Source organism: Pyxicephalus adspersus, chromosome 8, assembly GCF_032062135.1.
Source record: "Pyxicephalus adspersus chromosome 8, UCB_Pads_2.0, whole genome shotgun sequence".
Taxonomy (NCBI): Eukaryota; Metazoa; Chordata; class Amphibia; order Anura; family Pyxicephalidae; genus Pyxicephalus; species Pyxicephalus adspersus.
Genome location: NC_092865.1, coordinates 25,831,859 through 25,858,851, shown reverse-complemented (window position 1 = coordinate 25,858,851; position 26,993 = coordinate 25,831,859). Strand labels below are relative to the sequence as shown.

Sequence of the window (26,993 nt, the reverse complement as noted above, 5' to 3'; positions counted from 1 at the left end):
CCCCCCCCCTCGAACTAGGCTCGGGGTAACCGCCCAGGGGGTTAAGGCCATACTGACCTAAAAGAGTATCTGAGAAATAAATAAAAACAATCTGATGATAATTGGTATTGGCGGAGCGGGGTGACTGTTGTAATGGTGGAAACAATACTGAAGTGTATGGCAATGGCTGCCTCATACAACTTAAGACTACACTGACGTCACGCTGCGCCTCCCTTGTTTTTCTGTTTCTAGTACAGTTCGTGAATTTAGTGCAATATAAAGGCGAAAATAGTCAGAATATAAGAATTTGTTAGAATATTTTTGTAATATTTTGGATGAAATATTTAGTTTGAATATTAGTAAAACATAACAGCTGTAAGTAATGTCCAAATTTTTCTGTGGACCCCCAAAATTTTCTTGCGGACCACCAGTTGGCAACCGCTGTGCAAGAGCTATGGCTCTGGCCGGTGTGTCCCCCGGTCACGAGTAGGAACATGTTTGAGGGGGCACATCAGCCAGAGCCATGGACCATGTCCCCTGTACTGACCTCAAGCTCAGGACCTGCGATAGGAGAGTGGGCTGGTTCTGGGATCATTGCATCACTCTGGGGGACGTTTCTTCCCCTTTAAAGTGAGACATGCCTCCCCGCATATGCGCAGTCTGGATCTGGTATATCTGGGGGCCGGAATCTGGGGGAAAAAAAACACGTGAATAAATTTCTTCTGATCTGCTTTTGACTAGCTTCAAAAAATATATAACTATTAAGTTAGGATTAAGATAAGGGATAAGATAAGTTAACTATTAAGATAAGGGACTGTGTCGACCATGCAGGTTTGTTGGAATACAAAACCTGTTAATATAGATCCTTACGTAAACATGCCAAAAAAGGATGTATACCATATGAGAGGCCATACACTCCAAGCCATGAATGAGACTTTTAAGTATATCTATAGCCAAAACTTTTTTTTTATTAAAAAAAGGATAAAGAGATTTTCCCTGACTTGGGGACAGACATCTTTAGTAGACAGACAGAAGTAAAATGCATTTTTTTAAGTGGAGTAGGAGAAAGCTAGAATCCCTTGCAGTTTTTTAGATTCTTGCTGCCTGTTTATTAAAAGGTCAACTTCCCCCCAAGACAGAAAAGAGGAAATTTCTCTTACCTTTCCCTGTGATCTTCAACAAAAAAACTAAACGTTTTAGCTATAAATACAGTTTAAAAGACAACTTCAGCCACTAAACTAAAATAAAAAATATCTCCAATGGTGTTCTAGATTCTGTATCCCAATTTTGTCCCATATCATTGCGTACAAAAAAGGCCTAGTTTATCCCCAGTAAATAGTACAACTAGGTAATACTATGGACATTGCAACATAGTGCCAGCTCCTGTTCACGAAAACAGCCCCAACGTCTCTCTTTGGCTACTTTGGCTTTTTGGACCTTATAAAATACAAGGTGCTCTGTTATTGATGAATTAGAGCTGCAACCTGAGGCTCTGTAGCTGTTAGAAAGTGGAACCTTGAGCCAAAATCTGTGCATGTATGGGCAGCTTAAGGTGGTACCCCAGCCAATTCTCTTTTAGGGTTAGAACCTTTGTCCTTATTGAGTAAATTTGTCTTTACTACCCATTTGTGTCCATTGGCACTATCAGAAAGAAAGGGGTCTCTCTAGTGAGGGGATATAATCTCCCCTCTATTTTACTCTAATAATCGTATCTGCAAACTTCATTTAAAAGCATTTTAATAGGAAGTAGTATAATACAGTCAAAGAACAAGCATAACAAATCAGACGTTTGTTACTGTTGCCGGAATCAATATTTTGTGATGATTTTTAATAACTGATGAGTGACATACAGTGCTGTTCTGAGGAGTGAGAAGGGGATGATAAGTGAGCTGCAATCTGCTTTGCTCTGCACTTTCGGAAAGTGTAATGTTCATTCCCAATCTGTTGTTCATCAGTCAGCCGGAGTGGATTGATGAATGACATCTGGGGATTTCTGTACACACATTAGTTTTTGCCCGAGAGGATCACAACAGTTTGTCTTGGGTGACAATCATTCAATATGTGTACATAGCTTAAACCTAAGATTATATTTATTAGCAGGTATTTGTTCTGCGATCTACTTTAAACCACCAGCTGTCCATTCTCAGCTTAGGTATCTGTTTGGGTTAATTTTGTTAGAGGGTATTTTATAGTATTGTTAGTATATTGTATTTTTTTTTTTGACATGGTATGGAGAACGGTTTATAACTTTCTTCCGCTTGACCTGTTTTTGTCTTCTCTTCAGGTGGCCACACCACTGAGATCCTGAGATTGCTGAGCAGTTTGTCTGCGTCCTACTCACCAATTCATTATGTACTTGCTGAAACAGATAAGATGAGTGAAGATAAAATTCGTTCATTTGAAAGTGCCAGAGTCAGTGGAACCACCAAGACAATGGTATGCATGATGTTTTTTTTTTTTGCACTGTGTAATTTTTAAAGCCTAAATACTATAGAAATATACAGTGTGCACTATATGGGATTCAATATGTGTGATAATAGTGGAAAAACATAACTTTTCTTCCTTAGTTTGAGGAAGTTACTTATAGGCCTGATGATTGGTAAGGTGGAAGAAGCATCCATCCACACAAAGAATAAAGCAGAGAGATCTTTGAACTACAGGTCCTCATAGGCTGTAGTGCTTTAGATGATATCACATTGCATACATTCAGCTATACAACTCAAGAAACATATGTGCAACTCTTTCATTAAGGTTCACTTTAAAAGTTAAATTTTAGCATATTTTTAACTTTTGGCTTTTTGGCTTTTAGCTCTCTAAACGGATTCTGTAGGATGATCTTTTCACTATGTTGCCACTGGGAGGCGTTGCTCTATAATATTTACATTTTATACTACGTGCAAAAGCTGTTGTTTCTAGGTTTATTTTTATTACTTGGTAGTAATAGAAAATATTAACAATAACAAAGTGTTCCAAAATATTTATAAATAATCTTTTAACACATAAAATATTTCAACAAAGACCAAAAATAATAAAAATAAGGAAATGCAATAGTGTAACAAAATACAGGGCTGTTTATAGTGCACTGTTTCTAGTCTTTCTGCTAAACAGTTTTTGATACACTACCGCATCCTTTCATGTTTGTACAAGGCAAATGTACACATATGGGTGTGAGAGTGATCACTTAGCAGACATCCCTTACATTGACCAATGTTCAGGTAAAACTATCACGTGATAAACGTAAATGTTAAACAGAAGCAATTTTTGGGTATACCAATACTTTTGTGTCTTTTTTGAAGATGGAGCTTTCCCTTAACGAAAATGCCTGTTATAATTTACTTAATTTGTTTTGTACAGTATACCATCCACCGTATTCCAAGGAGCAGAGAGGTCCGACAGTCCTGGAGTTCTTCTGTTTTAACCACCATACAGTCTTCCTTATATTCCTTTCCATTAACTGCCCATTTAAAGCCGGACTTGGTATGTAATTTTTAATTCTTCCTCCGTTTTGTCATATATCTACATCCCTAAAGATAGTCACATTTAGCTTTACTGTCAGGTATTTTTTTCTTCTTCCGAAGTTTAGTGGGAATGATCATCTTTTAAAAAAGGAACAGTTTATACATAGGTACATTTCTGTCCTTTTATAATCAGTGGGAACATATCTGAAGATTTTTTACCTCTGTAACATCACCAAACTTTTCATGATTCATCATTTAAAATATACAAAATATATTTTTTTATAATTATGGTATGATACTAAAATAAATATAAAATAAATATAACTTAACAAATAAACATATTAAAGCCTTATTTAGCTACAATTATTGCTTTCTTACCCTTGCCCTGGTTAAAGTGAAAGCATATTAAAGCATATGCATTATTGATGTAAATAGCCTGCATAAATTAACCCTAGGGAGACTTCCTATAGGGAGCTTCAATTTTATACTTTAAGTGGATCTTTGTTGTAAACCTTGGTATGTGCCAATACAATGCTAGATATCATTAGTGATGCTAGGCTGGGGAAAGCAGTATCATGGCTCATCATTTTCTTAAATGTAATGTTTGAGTGCTGTTTTATTTTCAGACATGTGTATAGTGGAAAATTAACATCCTAATTGCCATGGATTGTCAGTCTAGTGTGGTGTTTAGGCAAGAACAGTTTAAGGCAGGCATGTCCAAATGCGGCCCTTGTTCAGATTTTCACTGGCCCACAGCCTCTGTCATAAAATCAATATTTTGCGGCCTGCCAGCACTGTTGACCACAGTATAAAATATATGCGTACAAAAAAGTTATTTTATATTTATTTGAGTTGATCAACTGCCTTGCAATTAGCAGCCCGCTACTCTGCGGGCATAATCGACTGGACGGGAGTCCTCATGTGTGCACAGGGAATCCCCTAGTCGCAGTGAGCGTGTGCAGTACGGGACCTGCACAGACCATGCCCACTCTGATTCCAAGAACGTGCTATGCACAGAGCCCACACTGACACCGGACTCTGTGCACAGGGAATCCTTCACCTCACCCTGGTGGGCGTTTGCTGTACGCGACCCCCGCAGAGCACACCCACACTAAAGCTACGTACACACTTCCAATTATTATCGTTGGAAAACGAACGACGAACGATCCTGCACGATATCTACGAACGATCGTATACAACCGATCCTGCACATAGAGATAACGACACGATCGTTCGTAGATATTGTACACACAATAGATACGATCGTTTGAGCGATAGAGGAACTATGTGCACGACAGGAAAGTGAACGAACGTTCGTTCATTACGCATGCTCAGCCCATGGACGATCAACGAACGACCGTACACACGAAGGATGATCAACGATCGTCCTCCGATCCGCCGGTCCGGTCGTTCGTTTCCAACGACTTTCCTCGTTCGTCGGCGTCGTTGGTTACTTTTTTACGAACGATTTTTTGCCCAATCGATCGTTCGTTTTGAACGATAAAAATTGGAAGTGTGTACGCACCTTAACTCTTAATGGTAACGGTTCAAAGAATGTCAGGCTGATTGGTTGGCCCCCACACATTTTCACCTCACCAATTCTGGCCCTCTTTGCAAAACGTTTGGACACCCCTGGTTTAAGGCAACAGGAAATGCTAATGAGCACTTCTGACATGAGAATTATTTTTCATTACCATTCTCAACCCACTGATAAGAAAGTGTTAACCCCATATATACCATTCATTGTTGTATAAAATATCAATTCCCTACCCCAAAGAACAGACCTATGCCTACCAAAAAATAATATCAGCCCCTCTAAAGACATTAGTATTAAAAGGGCTCTAAGGTCAGGAAAGGTTTCCCTCCCAGTTTCTGGTGTTACTCCTGCTAGTTCACGATCATTGGTTCTAAGTGATCGTCATAAGTGTGCTGTTAATGCCGGGACCTTGGTTGTTTGAAGGGATCTCTTTTTCCATGCTGTTTTTGAAAATGCTGAAATTGTGACCCAACCTTCATTGCTGTATCTTTCTTTTACAAAACGTATCTGGCTTTAATGAGCTTTGGTTTAGTCACCCATCACTAAGGAATGGAAGGTGTTATGGTGTTGAGAAGTGATTTGGTTCCATTGCTGCACAGGATGTCCGTTTACCAGACTCTTCCCAGTTGCCATCCACTAATACATGAATTTCTACAACTGAGGGTGACATTTCTTATCCTGTCATTCTTTTACATGCTTATGTAAGGCACAGGAAACCCCAGGTAAAGATGTGGAATGTATACATACAGATCTAAGCCTTTCCTTTCTTGTATCTTCCTTTGTTGAGCAGAGTTGCGTTGGAGGGCATGTAAGTACTTCCTTATGTAGTGATCTGTCTCAAGCATCTTTGTTGCACTGACCTAAAAATGTTCCTAAAAGCTGGTCAGAGGCCTCCAACAGATCCTTGGGTTTTTTTTGGTTAGATGCATTTACTTTTGTTACTAGAGGATGATTAGATTTTAAATTTTGTTTTTTGTTTTGTTTTTTTTTGTGGGTTTCCAATCCTCCTACAAGGATAGGTTAAACCTGAAGGTTTAGGACTTTCTTTGTGCCTCAATGGACTTCGATCAAGTAAAGGATTTTACTCTAGATTTTATTACAATTCTATTTTCTTGCCTGTATATTCAGTATGATTGGTTTGGAAAAAAACTTTCATTTTTTTATTGTTACTGTAAAAATGACGAGGGTAAACACATTTCATGGCATTGTTCTGCAAAATGCTGTGGCGATGATTTGTCTTCCCCAAATTTTTCATATTTATGTGGTGATTGGTGAATTGTGTACCAAGCCTTTTTACAGACTATTTACTTTTTCTAGCACTTTTTACTACTTTTTACTATTTCTAGCAAGTTGTTTTAAACTTTTCTTTTAAAGCCATACATAAGCACAATTCTTTTTAAAATATAATTAATTGCAGACAGATTCCACAATCTTTTTACCGTGCTCCTTGGGGCAGTGCCATTATTCTGTACTGTGGAACATCTAATTTGATATCTTCAAGCACAATGCTCAAAACCGGGGAACACTTGACCTGCCTTTTTCTTAGTCAGAAAAGTCAGCTCAATAGCTGGCAAGATTCCCAGCCAGTGATTACATCAGATTTGCAAATGTCTTTTCTAAAGGCAGTGGTTATGTATGGAATCATTTTTGGCCAAGATTTTACTTTTATTTAGTGGGGTTGGATGTAAATAAAGCCTTAGATTGCTGTGGTGAGAATGAGCTTTGCTTTCTCCTAAATAGAATAAATTACATCGAACATATTCAAGCAGATATCTTCCATTGCAAGCCAAGTGATAAAAAAAAATAAAATAATGCATGGCAATGAAAAAGTCACATGATCAAATAGAACGAGCTGCCCAAAGAGCTGAAAGTCAATGTGTTTCTCTGTTTCTTAGTGACTGATATCAAATTTCCGTCTAATCTCTCAGAATGTTCGCATGCAACCAAATTTGTGCACTATATACACTTTATCAGGAAAAAGCTAGCAACAATTTAGACCTTCTAACTGTTTGCAGTTCTTCCATGTAAATTAGGAAGGCCTTCTCAGGTCGCTGTCACTTTATTCAATTGGGCAGATAACCTACCCCCTCTGCCCCTTAAGACTTTTATACTTCCTGACCCCCTGCAACACCCCAGTCTGTCCAAGCTCTGGTGATGGCTGCTCCTACCCCTTATCAATGTCACATGGGGAAAGCCATGTGCTCACTCATACCTAGAAGCCTCACATCCTTAACAAGGCCTCTGACATGGAAAGGCTACTTGGCTCTGTACTCCTCGGGGGGATGGGGGGTTGGCTTTGTGCCGAATCTATCACTTTCCCTTGAATTGCAAGTGATACATGACAGAGTCTCCGTAATCTCTGCAATCATTTTATCTCTCCAGAATTGGTTGTGCAGGACCCAGATACTGGGGTCACACACACACACACACACACACACACACACACACACACACAATGATTCCTGTAATTTAAAACTGCCACACCCCTGTAGATAAACTAGAAGAGGTTGAAGTTGTACCAGTCTCGAGAATTGCCTGGTTTTTGTTTTCAGGGTTTAAAATTCTGCTTAGGCTGGCATCTTGAAAGGTCATTGAGAACAAGTTGTTATTGATGTGAGCCTAGTACTGTACTACAATACTGAATGGGTTTACTGGCTTAAAAGAAAATGGGAAAGTGGTGCTTGTGCAAGCTCTTATAACCAATAGAGGCAATCTTGTGTCATATATATCCAACAATTTGTCCCCTTTGACTTGCTTCTTTCTAACTCAGAATACACACTAAAATCTGAAAAAGAAATTGTCACAATGCTAAATTTATTAATGGAAACTTGTCATTAAGGAAATATATGGGATTCCAATGTTGATTATAACAATTTTAGTTGCCTAGCTGAAAAATATATGATATATATATATATATATATATATATATATTTGTTTTTTGGACATTTTGGGGCATTTGGGAGGTGTGTTCCCCTATTCTAACTTTACTCTGTCAGGAAAAAAAAAAATCTTTATAAATGCTGAAAAGCTCATACAAAGCTCTATGGGCATGCTTAAGTGTTTAAGTCAGTGTAGACTTAGCCTGACTTGAATAAGCTGGTAATAGAAACACTGAATTCAGTCTGCAGGGGCCCGAGGGCTCCACAGTAAGTGCCGTAGGATGGACGGCAGGGCTCTATAGTGTTTTCGCTTTGCTCGAATATGTAGAGGTAAAGGAGCTAGGTCTCCATAGGGAGAAACTAGAACATCCCAGAAAGCAAAAGGCTTTAATGTGAAAGAGGGCTGTTATAGGCAATTACCACTGTCTGGATTTTGAGTTTGTCACTCCTCAGGTCATACATTGCAAGTTGTGGCTGGCCCCATGGAGGAGTCTTGGGGTTCTTAGGAGAATTTGACAAACACTAACTGTCCATCACAGGCCTTGATGGCTTGCTGTGGTTGCTGCAGCCTGCCAGCCACAAAACACTGCGCGATATGCCACCTGAAAGCCAGTCTGAACAAGTCCTAATTCAGTGTACAAAATACATTTATTATTATTGATGAGTGTTGCACAGTACATACTGCAAATATATACTTTGCATGATTATTTGTTAATGTGATTGAGATATTGATAGTGATAATACAAAAAGCAGTAACCCTTAAAAATCATTTAGATAATGGTTTACTGTAGTCGCTGAGTGAGTTCTTATGACTTGCTCTTGATTACTTGCATGTTGCATTTGCCTTTTTGTCATCTTCCGTGAGAAGACTGGTCTGTAAATACTAAATAGTTTGATTTCACCTACAAGCTTTGTTAGCTTAAATTCCTGGCCACCCACCAGGCTGATCTCTTACGAATGAACTGGTTTAAAATCCAAAGGACCCAATTAATCTGCTTCTGCATAGACAGCAGTGACATAGCAGAGAAAAGTGAAAGAAAACATTGGGCCAGCAGCCAGTGTAATCATTTCCCTCACAATTAGACTGAGAGACAGTGATAGAATGATTATTTGCATTCAGATCACAGTCTCCAGCATAGCTTACTAAATGTCTGTAGCTTGTGACATCAAGATAACATTTCCAGGCTACTGAAAAAGTGACAGCTGATCTTCCACACCTGAATCAGCAAATATATATTAAATCAGGGCTATAGCATACGCATTGTTTTATTACATTTTTGGAAAATGACATATTGTGTATTTGAATTAGCACATTTTTTTTCATCAGTGATTTAAACTCTATACCAGCTAAACATAAAAGTCACAGATTTTTAGCTCTGTATTGATTAACTGTACCTTTGTAAATGCAGCCATTTCCAATGAATATACTGCTTTACCTCACCTCATGGCAATGCAAAGCATATATATAAACCCACCTAAGGCTAGGTACACATGTCAGATGATTCTTGTCCAATAATCGCCTCAGGACTAATAACGATAATAAGACGAGAATCTGGCGTGTGTACAGCCTTCGTTGTCAGTTGTTCATGTATCCGTCTTGGTGGATCTACGAATGACGAACAATCGTAATGCAAATTAAGGGAAGAGCGGGCAGTGGAGTGCCACTCTGTTGAAGATGATTGGTAATTAAGCAATATGTAACATGTACGCAAATTAAATTAAAAAAAAAAATCCAACTGCTTTTAAACTGTGTTTTACAAAGTGAGTAAAATGCAGCATGTTTCAATCGCCTGCTGGCAATTTTTGTGACTCCGGGATGCTAAAGGGGCAATTCCCCAGGACACACCTTGCTTCTTCCTGCACCTGGCTTGGTTATCCATGGGTTATGCTCTGAGCACATCCATTGTGTGTTTACCCAGAATAGTACAAGTAAGATGCCATCAGCATATTACTTAACATACAAGGGACAAGGTTTGAAATAGGCATTCCATAGTGCAACATTCTGCCAAGGTGTGCAGCACAAAATCTCACTAGGGTAACGTTTGATCAACCAAATACTTTTTTGGCAGGACATATTTTTGTCAGAAAGTGTTTTATTAGGCAGAGATAAATAGAGGTCAGCTAGATCAGTAATCACTAAAATAGTAGTGAAACCTCGAACATCACATAAACCCATTTATAGTTGTATAAGTCTGACAAGTCTGTTACTGGTTATTCTGATTTCAGGTCAGGTGAAGAATTGATTGTCTAAATGTTTGAATTTTGACCAGTCTTTGGTCAGGTTCCTCTGTAAATACCTTTTTTATTTAAGATAGGGTATTTGTTTAATATAATTTAGAACTTAGAACACACAGCATATGGCCTAGTTCGAAGTTTAGTCAGAAGTTTAGCTGAAACATCAAGAAAGCCATTGGGTGTATCACTTATTCTTAACAAACCAGGATCCCAAGAGTTAATAGCTAGTCTTGTTAATAAAAAAAAAAACAATGTCCTTGGCCAAATGGAAATGGTAGGAGCACTTGGTGTTTGCAGTACAGAAGGGAGATAAAAGGCCTCTACACCTCTTTTTCTCCGCAAGCCTTCAAATGATTTTTAGGTTTCGGAAAACCCCTGCTATAATTATTATTATGGGAAAAATGCAATTTGCATTGGTTGCCAGTGGGAAGAATGCCCCAATACATTAGTCATTAGAATGCCACCTTTACAAGTAGCTGAAAAGGTTGCTTGGTTTTTTGCAGGTGACTTTTCCAGATGGTGTTTGCCCCAAAACTTTGCAGGCACCATTTTTTGAGAAGTCAGTCATCCACATCTCAAGGCAATATCTGGAGGAACCCAGGGGTTCTAAGGAACATATTGGTTGGGAATAAAAGATCCTTTCCAACAACAAAAATCTAGCACAAAACGCTTTACCATTGTGGCTAAAAAGATAATACCAAGTTGACTAAAGCATAAAAAAGAAATAGTTTCACGGCCTAAAATGACCAAACATGCAGCAGAGGTTCTTTATTTCTTAGCCTTCTGTACTATAGTTGTTTTTCTGGTTGTGTCCTGTTTTCATCTGGTTATGAGGCTGCATTACATAGTGTTCTGATGTTTCTGTGGTCATGCCAGTAGTACAGACAAAATGCTATAGGAATGTACCATAACAAGAAGTCAGTATCTGCCATGAAGGTTTCAGAAATTGACCTCCTTATGTGTGTTTTGGGAACTTGCCTTTTCCGAGCCAAATCTAACCAAACAAACATGTAGCTAAGCCTAACTGGGCCTTGAACACTTGAGTCAAGGACAGAAAGATTACTACAAATGTATTTATCAGTCTAACGTTCAGCAATTATCACATATGGAACACAGACTGTGCTATATAATCAGTGGCCCAGCTAGCTAGATGTGAGCCTATCCTGCACTGTATGAAACCTTTGTCCTAAAGAGCACACTGGAAAAAAAAATCTTGCTATTTCTGCAGCTGAATTGATAAAGGCAGCTTGTTCTGTGGGCTGACATTTGGAAAATCTTGTCCTCCGGTGTTGTGGATAATAATTATGTTCTGTGTCATTTTCTGAATAGTAGTTTTCTGGAGGAGACAATTATGTGGAAAACTACATATGATTGTGTGGTCTCAGAAGTCTCATAATGCTTATCTGTAATGTGGTTTTTATAAAACACAGATAAGCCAGATTCGCCAGTCAGAATTAACAGAGCCTGAACTCCAGAAATATGTATATATTTTAAATTAAAAAATATAATGAATATCTGAACACCAGTTAGGGTATATTCAGACCTGCTTCTGAAAAAAATGGAAGCCTACGCTGCACAGCTCGGCTTCCAGCACCGTTTTCAGGCAAGAAAAAAAGCTTGCATTTGTAAAAGCCTGTACAAATTTTCATAGGCCAAACGACCCTAAAAGCTACATGAAACTTCTGAACAAGCAAAAGCCTAAAGCCTGCACAAAAAAACAGCCCCATTTATTTTCATTTGAAATATTTTTACAAGGCTTTTGTAATCTTTGTCAGGCTGTAAAAACACTTACAAAAGTGAGTTCTGAAAATGCCCTTAATGCAACTAGACATTCAGTAATTATCAAATGTGTTTTCAGTGTAACTAATGTAAGTCTCAAATCGTAAATCTGTTTTGATATGACTTGTAATTCCCTGTACAGCAGCACCAGCAGGCTTGGGGAGGTAGAGGAAGCACTGAGTACCAGCCATGATCTGCTGCAAACACCCTCATATATGTACCAGCAATGTACATGTTGGCAGAAGAGAAGAGAGTTAACCCTGTCTATGTTGCTGCTCATGCAAGAAGTAAAGGTTCTGGCTCCTAATTCTCGAGGGTTGTCTGAATCGCATAACTGGCTTCAGAGCATTGCACTTTTTGGCATGATTTCCATTACTATTGTCCGGTATATATTTCACCCGGGTATTTAGATTGCCTGAAGTTGCCTGTAGATGACTTTTAAAGTCTGGGTAAATGTAAAATTGTAAGCATTTATTAAAGTATATTTAAAAACTACAACTAAATGCCTTATAATCCTGGCAGTCATCTCAACAATTACAGACCAAGGCAACCTAATAGCCCTGTGTAAACGATTACTACAATGTGGCCTTCCTTTTGCTTGCAGCAGCAGGACAGAGTGCCTGTAGGAAAACAAAAAGAAATACAGTGAAATAGTGTTGCAGTAAAATCGTCTTACAGGACAGCACATGAGAGAGAGATGGGCAACTCTTCCAGAACCAACAGGAAATGCATCAGCAAAACATTTTGAAAGGAAGTTCTTCTTTCCAATTTGAATTTGGTATTAGGTGGATCATGTATGGGTTTTTGATGTAGTCCACCCACCCTTTTTGTCTTTCTCTCCTTGTATATTATTTTGTCTTTCTCTCCTTGTTATATTATATATATAATATAAATAGTCAGGTTTTTGTTCTTTCTGCAGAAGAGACATAATACATCTTTTTTGCAATATTCTTTGCAAAGTACACTAAGCTATTGATGTACAACTCAGTGTACAAATTCAGCATATGCTTTGATGGGTGTTAGGTGAGTATAGTTATAATTTTAAAGTGGAAATAAACTTCATACTTAAAAATTTTGTGAGCAGGCAGATCATTTATTGCAGGTGTTGTCTCTTCTACAATAAAATAAGTGTACCTGCCTGCTACCTGATTGCAATTTTTTTTGTTTCAATCAGTTTTATTAAGTTTTCAGAAAAAAGTAACAAGTAAACATAACATAGAAAAAAAAAAATCAAATATATAACACATACATCAAAACGAGCATAACATTGTAGGCTTCGAATTAACAGACAGATAATAATACCAGGGAGCTGCACATGCCCAAAAATATGACAAGAAAAAGGAAAACATGGCAGGTCTAAAGAATTATATAACACATGATAAACCTGGACAAAAACAGCTACATATCTGCTAGCGGAAGCATATAGCACAGGGTATAAACCAAAACTCTGAAACAACAAATAAAATAAAAACAAAGACAGACATACATAACAAATCAGCCCAGGGGAGAAGGGGAGGATGGGGGGGGGGGAATGTCAGGCAATACAAAAATAGAAGAGACATATATGAACCCTCAACGCCGGGGTTGAAATCCAACCTGTAGGCCTGGACGGGGGAAGGGGGGCACGGGAGGGGGCACCAGACGGGCGAGGTGGGCTAAAACCTCGACCGTGGGGTGAAAAATCTAAAGCGGGACCCTAAAGGTCCCAAGTCGCTGCCCAAGAGGGGCAGCAGGCCTATGTGGGGAAGTGTTTGCGAGCGGCGGGGGAGGCAGGCAAACTTATCAGAAACAAACATACGAGTCCCACCCGGGGGAACCCGCAAAACCTTGGCACCAAACAGTCCCAAAATTAAGACACCTAAGGCGTAGGGCACATATCAAAAGACAGCAACATAAAATAAACATTACACTGAATTCCTGCTAAAATAGGCCAAGGGAACCAGGATATACCATCCCATGGCCCATAATAGGGCCCTCCGGGGACGCGAGAACAGTATAGTCCGCGCATCCCCCGGAGGGCCCTAAGCAAAATCAACAAGTCAAGCACAGGATCTAAAGGACATTCAAGAAAAGCAGGTCAGCTAACAGTATAAACATCGGCATAAACACTAGATACATAACGCTCGGCATAGCTACCAGAACATTGAAAGTCCCACCGTTAGGGAAGAACTACTTGCACAGAGTCAAATGCAATCCAACAAGGCTCGGCAACACGGGAACATATAATTCCATGGAAAGTCATACTTATCTCCCGACCGGGCACAGTAGGTGATGATAGTAGTAATCCAGTGATATCTTGTATCCAACAAGGATTTCGGCGATGTCGGTTCAGTTAACTAGGTCGCGGGAGGAGGAGTGGAAGAAGCATAACCCACTGAGGTGCTTGGAGGGTTATCAGATGGATGTCTTGAGGTAGCGTGCGATGGCGTCGGTTTGCTAAGGAGGAGTGAGGTCGCCGTAGGCCATTCAGGTAATATGATGTCGGGAAGACGCAGATTCTGCACGATATGAGGCAAGTCAGAAGGCTCACGAAAAACAAGGGTTCTGCCTCCAGATCTGATGATGAGATGGAAGGGAAATCCCCATCTATATGGAATGTTCCGTTCACGAAGAGCCGTCAAAAGCGGTTTAAGAGCCCTGCGAAGATCCAAGGTATGTTTAGAGAGATCAGGCAGCAATTGTATCTGAGCCCCGGCATATTCAATTGTCGGAGATTCTCTGGCTTTTTTCATGATATCTTCCTTGGTTCTGTAAAAATGAATCCGACTGATAACATCTCTAGGGCATTGCGGGTCTACGCTGCGCGGGCCCAGTGTCCTATGTATCCGATCTATCTCTATATCGACATCAGATGGAATAGCAAGAAGCTTAGCAAATATGGAATAGGCAGCTACGGGCAATTCTGAATTTGGTATGGTTTCAGGTAAGCCTCGTATACGGATGTTATTCCGCCTGTTGCGGTTTTCAGCGTCATCATGCAGTAGATACAACATATTAATCTGCATCTCATGGCGTTCTAAAATAGCCGCATGGAAAACTACTTGTGAAGAAAGATCATCGCATTGGGTCTGTAGAGCTGTGGTGGCATTAGTAACTTGTTGAACGGACTCAAGTATGGCATGGAACTCCGTCTTGCAGCTTGCTTCCAGGTGCCCTATACTGTGTTCAAGATCTTGCTTGGTGGGCAAAGCACGTAGGTGGGCTTTCCAATCCCATTCCTCCTCAGAATCATTACTAGCCAGGCTATGGCTTAAGGAGGCCTCTAAAGAGGGCATCATGCAGGGACTAGCAATGGGAGAGTCAGGATGTACCTCTTGTAAATAGGTAGAGGAGGCCTCTGGACCAGGTTCAGGTGCATCTTGCTGCAATCCGGGCTTTTGGGGGGAGCACCGCGCCGACGGTGCCTGCTTCTCGGATGCCGGTAAAAATCTAGCCCCCGGCTTTGCGGCCTTGTCGCGGTCCCCGCGGCCTCCCGCGGGGAAGAAGCCTGGGATGCCTGCGGTGGAGGGATCTCCCCCTCCGGGGCGTCCCTTCTGTGCCCCCTTCACTTTTGGCCCCATATGAGCAAAAGGAAAGGCGCCGGAGCGCTTACACATACAGAAACCCCCGGGCGGGATACGGAGCTAGGAGACCAGCGTCCTACTCCGCCGCCATCAAGCCACCTGATTGCAATTTTTTAATTACACTCCCTTGTCCTCGCTCCGATGCAGGCGCTTTCACCTACACATGATGCACATCCACAGGAGCTCATTTATTTCTGGCATTCTGTCCTTTCTGCAATATTAAATTTGCCTGTGCGCATTTTGTTTTCTCTTTCTAGTTTATTTCTGCTTTAAGGAAGATATCATTTATAAGTAACCAGTCCTTTGAGTATGATATGTTTTTTTTTTTTTGTTTTTTTCTTTAGCACTAATTGGGAATAAAAAGTTTACTTTACCAGGTGCTGCCAATATTTTATATTATCAATTGTGCTATTGTTACAGGTAAATCCCACCCCTCCCCTCAGTAATTTTGTAGGTCTGGAGACACTGTGCTATTTGAACTTCAGATGTTGCTTTACAATGTGTAGGCAGATTTTGTCATGTTTCAACATTTAAATACCGTAAACCAACCTGATGGACGTTTAGTCATAGTTCCTTTAATTGGAGATTTGTTTTTACAAATGCTTCTAAGTTTTATGATGGTCTATTAATGTTCTAAAGCCAAAATTAATCTAATGTGCTTTAGTACATGAATCAACTAGAATAATATAAACTCCACATTATATTCAAAAAGTTGCTGAGTAACTATTGGTTAAGGGGAAAAAGTCATGTAACTTTAAGTCTTTCTCCTTCACAATACTTGTTCTAACCACCAGAAGTAATGTGAGAGTTTACATGCATGTAAAATTACACTGTCCTGTTCAATGTATATTAAAGCTGAACACTGGGCAGTGTAAGGCCAAAGCTTAACATAGCATGTAGTTTGGGGATGATGAGGAACAAGACATGTGTCGCTTGACTGCAGCAGAGTAAAATCTGATCTCCTGCCTTGGCAGTTGAGGCTGTTGTGTTGCAGTGCTGTATACATTTTAGAAATGGATGGATATAAATACAAATCCTTTGTAAGGTAAAAAAAAGCTAGTGTATATGTTTGTATTTGTGTATTTAGATGTTTTCCTTGAGTCCAGCTTTAAACTTAATGTAGTCAGAATATTAACGTAATACAATAAGTGCATATAAGCGTGAGCAGATATTCTGCTTGAGGCTTCAGTTTTCCATCTGTGCTTTGTTGTAATATACTAGTCTACTCTCTACTTCCCTTTGTTGGAGAGCAAATGCAGTCCAGCTTTAACCATTATATTCTCCAAAGTTTCTGGCTGTGAGTCTTGTAGGGAAGATTCATCCCTTTTTATCCAGGACAGTAAGAATACAAGAATCTCTGTTACAATAAAAACACTCTATTTATTATAAACTCCTCCTATTTTCAGGAGACTAGGTAGGACATTAAAAGGTCATTGGGGTCTTTGTTGCCGCTTAGGATTTCATTGCCTGTGTGTGTTCCCACTGGAAACAGGATGCACCTGTAACAGAAAAATCTTCCAAGAGAGGACACAGACAATGATAAAAACATGACCAGGTTTCTAAGCCTTCCTAACAATTATGTTTAGGTTGATGTCTTCATATTCTCCCCAGAATTTTTTTAACCTCTCAGTAACCACTCAAGAACAGCCAGGTTGTTACAGAAAAGTGGCTGGTGGTGCACCTAGCTAAAAGGCGCTGGGGAGAATACTGTGTGTTCACATCAAGTAAGATATTCCTGCATAGACTGCAATTCTTCCTTGTAACCTTTTGTAAGTATGTTTTTTGCTGCAAAATTTCAGTGCCTGGTTGGCTTATACATACTCTATAAATGAAAGGGATTCATCAGAAATATCAAATATCAGTAGAATTACCATTTTACACATCTAGCCTCCATGGAATTGCAGTACTGACATTCATATTCTGAGGGCTGAGATATGATGATTATCATCCTTTACATCTGAAGTGAAACACATAGTTATCACAAGATCTCTCGGCAATACATTTTTCAAAGCCTTATGTTAAAGAATGTACTATGACTCCTTTCCGAATGATTAGTATGAGATTGTACCTGAACTATGTGAACTGTTTTCAACTCTACAGATTGTGCATTATGAGGAAAATTGTGTAAATTTCCTAGAGTACTTTCTTCATAGAGCCAATTGTTTGACTGGTCTTTAAAAATAATAAAAGATTGTTCAATACTTTAAAGAAAAGATCTGAAATTATGTTAAGAGAAAAGTATGCCTCTTGGAAATTTAAGGTATTTTTGGGTGTTTGAGGCATACAATAGTTATAGTTATCAAAGTAGTATAGTATAGGTATCAAAGTTAATGAAATTGCGGATTTCTCATATGGAAAAAATGACATATTACTATAACCACTAATTCAGATATCATGTGTCTGGTGCTATTGATGTGTATGATGTCATCATGCCAAGATCAAAAGAGCTTTCTAAGGCCCTCAGGAAGGTTGTGGCTGCCTAGGAATCTTGCAAGAGATTTTACAGGATTGAAAAATGACTTACATTTTCAACCATTTACAAGTGGCATACATTTCAAATGACTGGCTGGCCCAGTATTCAGGCTAAGAGCTGACATTTCAAGAACCCCCAAATTTTATCACGGAATCTGCAAGTATTTCAGATTGTCAAAGTACAATTATAAATGGATTTCACCAATTAAAACTGCATGGGTGGTGTTGCAGGAAATAACTTTTGGTACTCAAATATGAACATTTGAGCAAGACTTTATTTTTTATAGAACATAAAGGAAACAATGCACTGTAGAGTGATCTAGATAAAGCTACAGTAACAGTACACATAATTGGTGCAAAGAAGATCAAATTTTAGAATAACCTCATACAAACTTCCATGCATGGTGAAGTTAGGCTTTGCGGGTGCTTCCCTGTTTCAAAGTCTTGCCAGCTTACAATCAATAAAGGTAGCCTGGATACCCAACACATCCCACATAAAGACTGGAATGTAGAAGAGAAGAAGGTACCAGTTGGCACAGTCCTCATTGCTGAATCACTGCTTCACATTTCATGATTTACAAAAGGGTTATATATATATATATATATAGAAGAAGGTACCAGTTGGCACAGTCCTCATTGCTGAATCACTGCTTCACATTTCATGATTTACAAAAGGGTTATATATATATATATATATATATATATATATATATATAAACACCTGAAGAAGAGGTTGTCTTAAGGTGAGCTTTAATATGGCTCTGTTGCAACATACAGTATTACAGTATATGACTAAGCAAATATACTTTACAGTATATTCTAACATTTGCATTGTTCATAAAGCCATATATAAAGCATTTTTTTATTTTTAAACATCTCAATTTCTAACTCCATTAAGGAATGCATTTTAACAACTACCTTTATTACAGCAAATAGTACAAGATTATCTGCAATATACTCTATATTTCTTGAATCCTAAATATTTCATCTTATATAAAAAATTTTCTAATATAAATATCTAAAAAGCATTTGTTTACTATATATATATATATATATATATATATATATATATATATATATATATATATATAATTTTATCCAAAGTAGAAAGCAGAGCTTCAGGTGCTCATGCAGTCACTGATCCCTTTAGTGGATATTGAATATAAAAGATAGTTTATAACTTCTGCTTTGGATTCCATCTAATGGACATGTTTTATTCATTGGCTTTTGCTTTAGAATGTCAGCAGTTCACTCTTGACATTAGATTTGTCCAGTCATTCAGGAAGTTATTTCAGCATCTTGCAGAATGATGATTCACAGAGATTAGGATTACCAGAACTGGATCCACATTTAGAATAAAAAGTTGGTAAAAATACTTAGGAAATTTTGGTATGCGATTTTCATTATTGGTTCTTTTGTCACTATGGGTTTTTTGATGGTGGTATGTAAGTCTATAAGATTCTTTATATGGAAATGATGTTAGAAGTTCATGAAAACTGTCGGTGTTCTACCATGTTACATGATTTCATTAGACCGTAGTTATTTTATATCAGCTGTGCAAGAGGGAATGAAGAGTTCTTTCTTCATGTAAAACCGTGTCAGAGGAAGTAACCAAAGTAGATTGTTGATTAGATTCAGGAATGCGCCATACCTGCAACTGCTTACGAACAGGGCTATAATAAAGTTTTATCATACAAAAATGCAGTAGAATGTCAGTGTTAGGCTTATATGTATAAAGAAGCTTGTATTGATCTTACAGATAGAGGCTGGTTTTCAGTAAAAAATTCTAAAAATGTAAAAATTATGTTTCACAATTTTGTGTTTAAAAAACAATTTTGCTAGATCACCCAGGTTCTCCCATGGTAGTTTATCTTCACCGGTCTTGGAGAGCTTTAATACATTGAACCCTTTGTGTATTTTTCATCCCCTATGCATATGATCAGACTTCCAGTGAAGTCCACCTAAAACAGCATCCTGTGATGTATAGAAAGGATGCTGCACTGCTCCCTATTCCATAGCAGTGTTCCCACTTTGATGTAGGTTATGTCTATTTGTACTGCAGTCGGATGAAAACATGTTTAAGGAAGCATGGCAATCAGCATTGTTACTTCTAATTCATAAGCTTGCAGCTTGTCAGTCAAAATCCAGCCAGTCTGCCCACTGCTTCTTAGGCTACGTACACACGTGCAATATTTGTCATGGGAAAGGATCTTTCACAATCTATTTCAAAGCCAAAATACTGAATGAGTGCTGTACATACAGCGCTGTTCTGCTCAATGGAGAGGGGAGAACGACGGATCGGCACCCTGCTGCACTCCCTCCCCTTCACTTCTATTCTGATAATTTGTCGTTTGTGGATCCGCCAAGATAGATCCATGAACACCGAGCAATGTACACACTCCAGATTCCCGTCTGATACTAGCCCTGAGGCAATTATCTGACGTGTCTAAGTAGCCTTAGGTTGCCAAAACTGCTTCAGTTGTTTTAAACTCTTCCATTCATGGTCCAGGAGCTGTAGGAAGATTTGGCTGAGTCAGTGAAGGTTAAGGAAGGTTTACTTTTATAAGGCCTGTGGATCAAAAAAAAACTGGGTTTGGTTAAATTGTCACAGAGTCCCTTGTATGTACTTAAGAATATTGATTTCCCCTATTCTACATAAAAAGAACAGTGCTGTACTTTGACTACTCTGCCATTGGGGGGAAAAGGGGAGGGGGTTACCTTGGCTGGCTAGTCTCCCTTACTGCAGATCCAAAGACAAAAAAAAGAAATCCATGCTTTTTGTCACCAGATGTCTTTCATTAGGGGCAGCCATGTATTACTTTTGATTCTAAAAATACCAGTGAACATTGACTTTCATCATCACAGTGAAATATTATCAACTCTCCCAAGCTTTGCACATTCCTGAGAACTTAGGATGTAATAACTCATTCTCTGTGACCTGACGTCATTCCACAACTCCAATGCAAACTGCTGTGTTTGTTAGAGATGTTCGGCATTTCTGTACACCTTCTGCATGCTGCCTGTCCCTTTGACCATATAAGGTAAAGTGTGCAGGCCCCGTGCTATGTCAGTGCAGGTGATTCTGTGATATACACTGCATTCCTGTACATTCACTTCCAAAGGAACTTCTCGGGTGATTAGAATAGTTATTCCTCAATGTCTATTGCACTGCTAATATCATCCTAATTTGTGTTTGTTGTTGATAACAACTCCTAGCACAGGTTATGGAAGATTATTTATTACCTTATTGTCAGGCTTCTTAAAGATAATGTGCATTCTTAAACCAAAAATTCCTACTTTGTCCTGACCTAATCTTAAACAACCTGCCCCAATGAGTCATACCTACTGAGAGATGATGTGTGTCATTCCACTGTTTACATCCACTGGCCGCAAGTCTTTTTGTTTGACAAGTACAGCATAGACTTTCCTGGTGTCTTGTCCCGTGGTGGTAAATGAGCCCCATAGAACTCTGTTAAGCTGTACTGCAGACAGGTTCATATGTAGGTGGAGCTAAGCAATCCATGCTAACCAATTGCAGAAGATTCCCTATAGCAAACATGTCCTGTCAATCAAGATCAAAGCATTGTAAAGCAGACTGAAACTGTAAAATTTGAAAGTGCCCAAAAGTACCACTTTTCTTAAATTTTATTTTTGGATATGGAGGGGGAACTAGACCTCACTTACTCTTTAAGCTAACAATCATCTATGGCATGATGGTAGTAAGGCAAAATTTTAAATACAGCTACAGTGTATCCTTATAGGTACTCTATATGTGTGCTATCTTAAGCAAGAAAACTTGCTCAGACTAATTATCTGCCCTCCTTGCATCTATAGACTTAAACCCTGTGTGCTCAGACTTGATATATTTTGAGGTTCACATTCAAGGGAATTTGCCTTCTGCTGTATTTGACCACATAAGGGGTGGGCTACTTTTGTATGTGACACAAATACACAAGGACCCATTATTGGTCATTTGGCTGGTGGGAGTTTACCTTCTTCATCGGCCTCAGTTCCCCAACTTTTAACTAATGACTTTACACTGAAATACTATTTTCTACATATCATATTTACCTCCTCGCTATTCAGAGATGGTATGCCAGGGAGGAGAGATGCCTTCTAATGGGCCAATATATATAATTTTTTAAGACTGTTTGTTTTTCTGTCATTTTGGCCTTTATTAAAGCTCTCCAAGGTTGAAAAGGATAGAATATCATGGGAGAACCTGAGTGATCCAGCAAACCTGGAATGGATTTCTTAAAAGTAACTAATAGCAACTTATTTCTAAGAAATCTATTCAGGTTTGCTGGATGAACCAGGTTGCTCCATAATAGTCTATCCTCTCCAGTTTTGGAGAACTTTAATAAATCAGCTTATTGTATTTAGGTTATGTTATGTGACCAGATAGGAAGCAAATACTGTACATTTTGTGCAGTTCTTTAATATGATAGTATTTGGAAGGCCTTCTAAGGAGTTACCCTGAACTCTTGATCCCATTGCAGTTTGTCGGAGTTTAACCTTTTATAAATTAAATTTTTATTTTTTGGCAAAATTGGCCAGCCTTTCATTTACATGGGCCAATAGAATGTGCTTTATGAATCCTTTAATCAGTTTAATCTCTTTTAAGTGATTTCTGTATTTTGTGTAATTGAAGCTACAATTACAGCAGATAACTCAGCCCAAGAAATTAGTTTCTGAACATAATTCAATACAGTCAATACAGCTCATGAGCTCAGAGTTTATTAGGAACAAAAAAAGTATTCTTAAAATTAGGTATCTTAATTTGAATTGCAATCCCTAGTACAGCAGATGGAAGAACTCAATCTGGCAGTAGAGTGTTTGTTGCTTCTCTTTCATTGTAAAGTCTGGAGGCAGAGACAAGCTTTTTAGCTACTTACAAGCTTATCTGCACTTTGCCGTAAGGGCAGATGCAGACCCGCCTCTAAATCATGTGATCCCACCTTGCCAGCCATTTGAACACATGAAAGCATGGTTCTTAAACAACCAATGTCTGCATTTTTGACAGATTGCAGCAGTGAGTGGTAGTAGCCGCCCCTATTCCCTCCTTATGGATTGGCCACCATGTAGAGTCTCCTGAGAGGCAGCGATTCCTGGCGCGAGGATGCGGATGCGATCATTTGAGACATACTTTTAGCAAGGTTCATAGAAAGAAGAACTCTAGAAACTTTAATTGGGCCTTGCCTTAGTTTTTAATATCTTAATTCAAGACTTTTGGCTGACCAGCCTTTTTTTATCAGAATTGATCTAATTTCAATAGGGGGTATATGCTCCACCCAAAAGTTTTTACAAAAATCATGGTAAATGTACATACTTGGGAAGACACTAGCATGTCCTTCCATGCATCAACATTCCTCCAAACCTGGAATGTCTGATAATATATGTGTCAGTCTGCCTTTAGAAAGTACCTGGCAGACTATTCATGCCAGCATGTAGGACCTTATTAAAGCGGAACTAAAGTAAAAACAAAAAATTCTTTTTAGGCTGGCGTGGGAGAGGCGGCGGGTGCCGCCATCTTTCTTAGTTTTCTTTCGGGTTCTTCGCACGTCACCCAATCTCGTTCTGCGCAAGAGCAAGATCAGGTTACATAGATGGTGGAAAGTACTGATTTTATGGATGCACGTACATTAAAAAAAAGGCTCCTTCTATGCATGCCCGAGATCAGAAATGCGCTGAAGGAGCAGCCAGAACCTCCTGGGATGCGTGACATGACTGTGCTCCCATTCTGTCTTGATCTTCACTCCCATTCTATCTTGAGTGCTTTTTTTTTTTTCATAAAAAAGGTTGCACTTAAAAAATTAATACATTTTTACTTTATGTAAAAAGGGTGTCCACCCTTTTATGCAAGGTAAAACTTTTGAGTTTAGGTCCGCTTTAAGTGAAATGGAGCCATGCCATCCCCATTTTACAAGATAAATCTAATGCATGAAATAATTCAGGGAAGCTGCTAATGTGTAATTATCTTGTCATGAGATACATGTTCACAAATCAATCAACTAAAGAAAATTGGGTCAGTCATTCTTTTCTTAATTGGAGATATCACAGTGGCTTTGCATAGGCATTTCTTTGTTAGTACAGTTTATAACTAGTAATATAGTGGATTAGAATAATTGGCATGGATCAGCAGTGTTGTCAAATTCCTTTAGTTTGAATCTTCACGTCACTGCTGTGTCCTGTTTGTATGAAGAGTGATCTATATACTGTATAGAAGATAAAAACAGCAACTATTGTCTATGCCTATTTTCTTTTTGAACTTTTTTTGAAGTGAGACAAGCCATCCATTATACAGACTGATTCTAGAACATATTGGTAAAAAAGCGAGGCAGAACTATATGTTAGAAATAGTTTTTTTTATCAATTATGATTTTTTTAAATAAAAATAAATTCTAAGAGTACTATGGGATATCCTAAAATACAATACAGCAGTAACCATTTCTGTTCAGGCATTTTGGTTCACTTTGATAGGAACCTCAAACCAGAAGAGTATATAGAACACACCTTGACTACAGCCTACCAGAATGCAAAATGGCAAATAGAGCAGAACCTATTTTTTGCATTGGGGGTCCATATAATGTAAATGAGCTGTGTTAAGGCAGTGGGACAAAATGCTCAATAAAATTTGTTGCAATGCATCACTTACATCAACACATTCCAGTTGGAGAGAGAGTCCTTTGTTTCCTATATTTTAGCGCTACATCTTTTAACTTTAATTTTATGGTGTATAATTTTTGAAGTTTTAAAGGTAATAATCATTTTTCTACAGGTCTAAACAGTTGCTAAAATGAAGTAATATCATTGGTCACATTGCTGACAGCCAAACACATGGACCTCCAGCTGATTGACAGTGCTACAAAATCTATACTTTGTCACAAATCTGGCTTCTGTTTTCCATCCAGGGCAGTGTATTATGGGCTGCTATCCTGTGCCCACAAATTTTCTAGTCCTTCACAAAAAGGATATGTAAAGGAAAATCTGGTCATTTGAATAATCTAAATTGGGATAATAGAATTGAATTACTCAATAGCTCCTTCAGATATCTTTACTTGGGTGGGGTTTTTCATCACAAAAAGGAACTGTCAATAAAATACATGCTTGTTATCCCAGTGAAGGGTGTTCACTATTTTTGTTGTTTGTTTTACATATATCTATTGCTGTAAACACCCAGATTCTATTTCTACTATCTGAGCTTAAAAGTGGCACTTAGCTAATATACAATAATATATGGCTGTCACATTGCTGGCACATCCCATTTGACTGATGTGTGCCGCTAGGTGTTACATTAATAATTGTTTTGAGACTGCGTCTGGTAAAATTAACGGTGGGTCGGGACACACACATTTGTGACCCACTAGTAATTTTAACTATCTTGATGTGCCAGGCATTTACACTATCACATGTACCCTACTCCTAAAATCCATCATCACTGGACTGATTGACATCTCATGTCAGTGGTCATTATGTTTGTAGACCATAGTGATCACTGTGTTCAGACACTGCCCTGTCTGTTCTACCTCCTTGGTATTGTGAGTGAATGTGTCTGTGTACAGTTCAACAGAAATCATCTGGTGCCTAGCAGGTCTTTGGGTAAATTCAACCTCAGATGAACAACACAAAACATATTACACTGTGTCTTTATTTCACAATGCCAAAATTCAGAAGCAGTGTGTGAAGAATTAAAAATGAGTGTATTAGAGTGCACTGCATATAGTATACATGCATATTTATTTCATTTTTTTTTTTCTGTAAAAACTGCTCTAGTAATGAGGAGATTTTGCTATATTGGTACTGAAGTGGTTTTTTTTAGCATCAGCAGCGTTGTTCCACTTATACAGAAATGTCTTTTAAATGATGTGTAAAGTACCAACAATTTAATTTAATCTCTGGTGTGACCGTTGAATATGTGACTTTAGTGATTATCACAAGTGTATGACTTTTGTCTTTCATCTCTCTAGATCATATGCAATGGTCCAGGGACGTGTATTCCAGTGTGTTTCTCTGCTCTTCTGCTGGGGATCTTGGGAATAAAGAAGGTCATCATAGTCTATGTGGAAAGTCTCTGTCGAGTGGAGTCCCTATCTTTATCTGGGAAACTTCTGTATTACTTTGCAGACTATTTCATTGTTCAGTGGCCTCTTCTAAAGGACAAGTACCCAAAGTCTATGTATCTGGGAAGAATAGTTTAATACAAAACATAAATGTGCTGTGCACATGACATTACTGTTTACTCTGCAGAGTAACTTTTATATAAACTGAGAAAAAGGGCAGTTTGTAAAAGTGTTACTCCCTTACCCCATGTTCTATCACTTACAGATCCCATGCTTTGCAGTTTTGTCTGCCTGCTTGTTAGAAATTTTAGTTGTATGGATGGCACCATTTAGAGGAAAAGGTTAAATATTCCTTCATGAAATATTGCAGAAAGAGAGCATGGAAACTCAACCTATTTTTATTGGTCTACAAATGTGGACTTGCTCTTGTGTATAAAAATGAATTAACCCATAAAAGCCAATAACAGTTTATATTTCATTGTTCTGACTAAAGAAAATTATCGTGTCGTATAAATGTTATTTATACTGCTGTATAGTTCATTTTGTGTTCAGATCAAGCATTATTTTCTGCATTGTAAATAAAATAAGTTTTTTATTTGAGGAAACTATAAGAAAATAGTTCTGTATTCTCTGTTCTCTCTTTGCATGGTTCTAAAAAAACAACAGGTCCCAGGTAAAGAAGGTACAGACCACAAAAAGTATTTTTTTAGGTATCCATAGATATTGGATGGCAGTCACTTTATAAAAGATGCAGTTGCTTCAGATGAACTTATTGGTTTTAACCTGTATGTCTATAACAGCTTAGTATAGCAGTGTTGTAAAACATGCTGGCCATTACCGTAAAGGCATTTTACTAATTACAGAAATGTATTGTAAGGTATAGATACAGTGTACTACTCTTCCCCTTCTCTTGGATAGTAAGCTGTACTGGGCAGGGTCCTCCCCTCTTTTTTTTTTTTTGTACTTTGTTATCCAAGTTTGTAATTTACAACCACTGTTTAATTTGAAGCACTGTGCAGTATCTTGGCTCC

General features: G+C 38.4%; 1 protein-coding gene across 1 annotated transcript in view; it reads left to right on the top strand.

The window, feature by feature from the left end:
- The window catches only part of ALG14 (ALG14 UDP-N-acetylglucosaminyltransferase subunit), a 28,252-nt gene extending 1,674 nt beyond the window's left edge, over positions 1-26,578 (top strand). Inside the window, exons 2-4 of the mRNA XM_072419834.1 lie at positions 2,264-2,415; positions 3,334-3,456; positions 25,870-26,578. Of these exons, the coding sequence (XP_072275935.1) occupies positions 2,264-2,415; positions 3,334-3,456; positions 25,870-26,100 (506 nt within the window). The 3' untranslated portion in view covers positions 26,101-26,578. The remainder of the gene's footprint in view (positions 1-2,263; positions 2,416-3,333; positions 3,457-25,869) is intronic.
- The last annotated feature ends 415 nt before the right edge of the window (positions 26,579-26,993 follow it).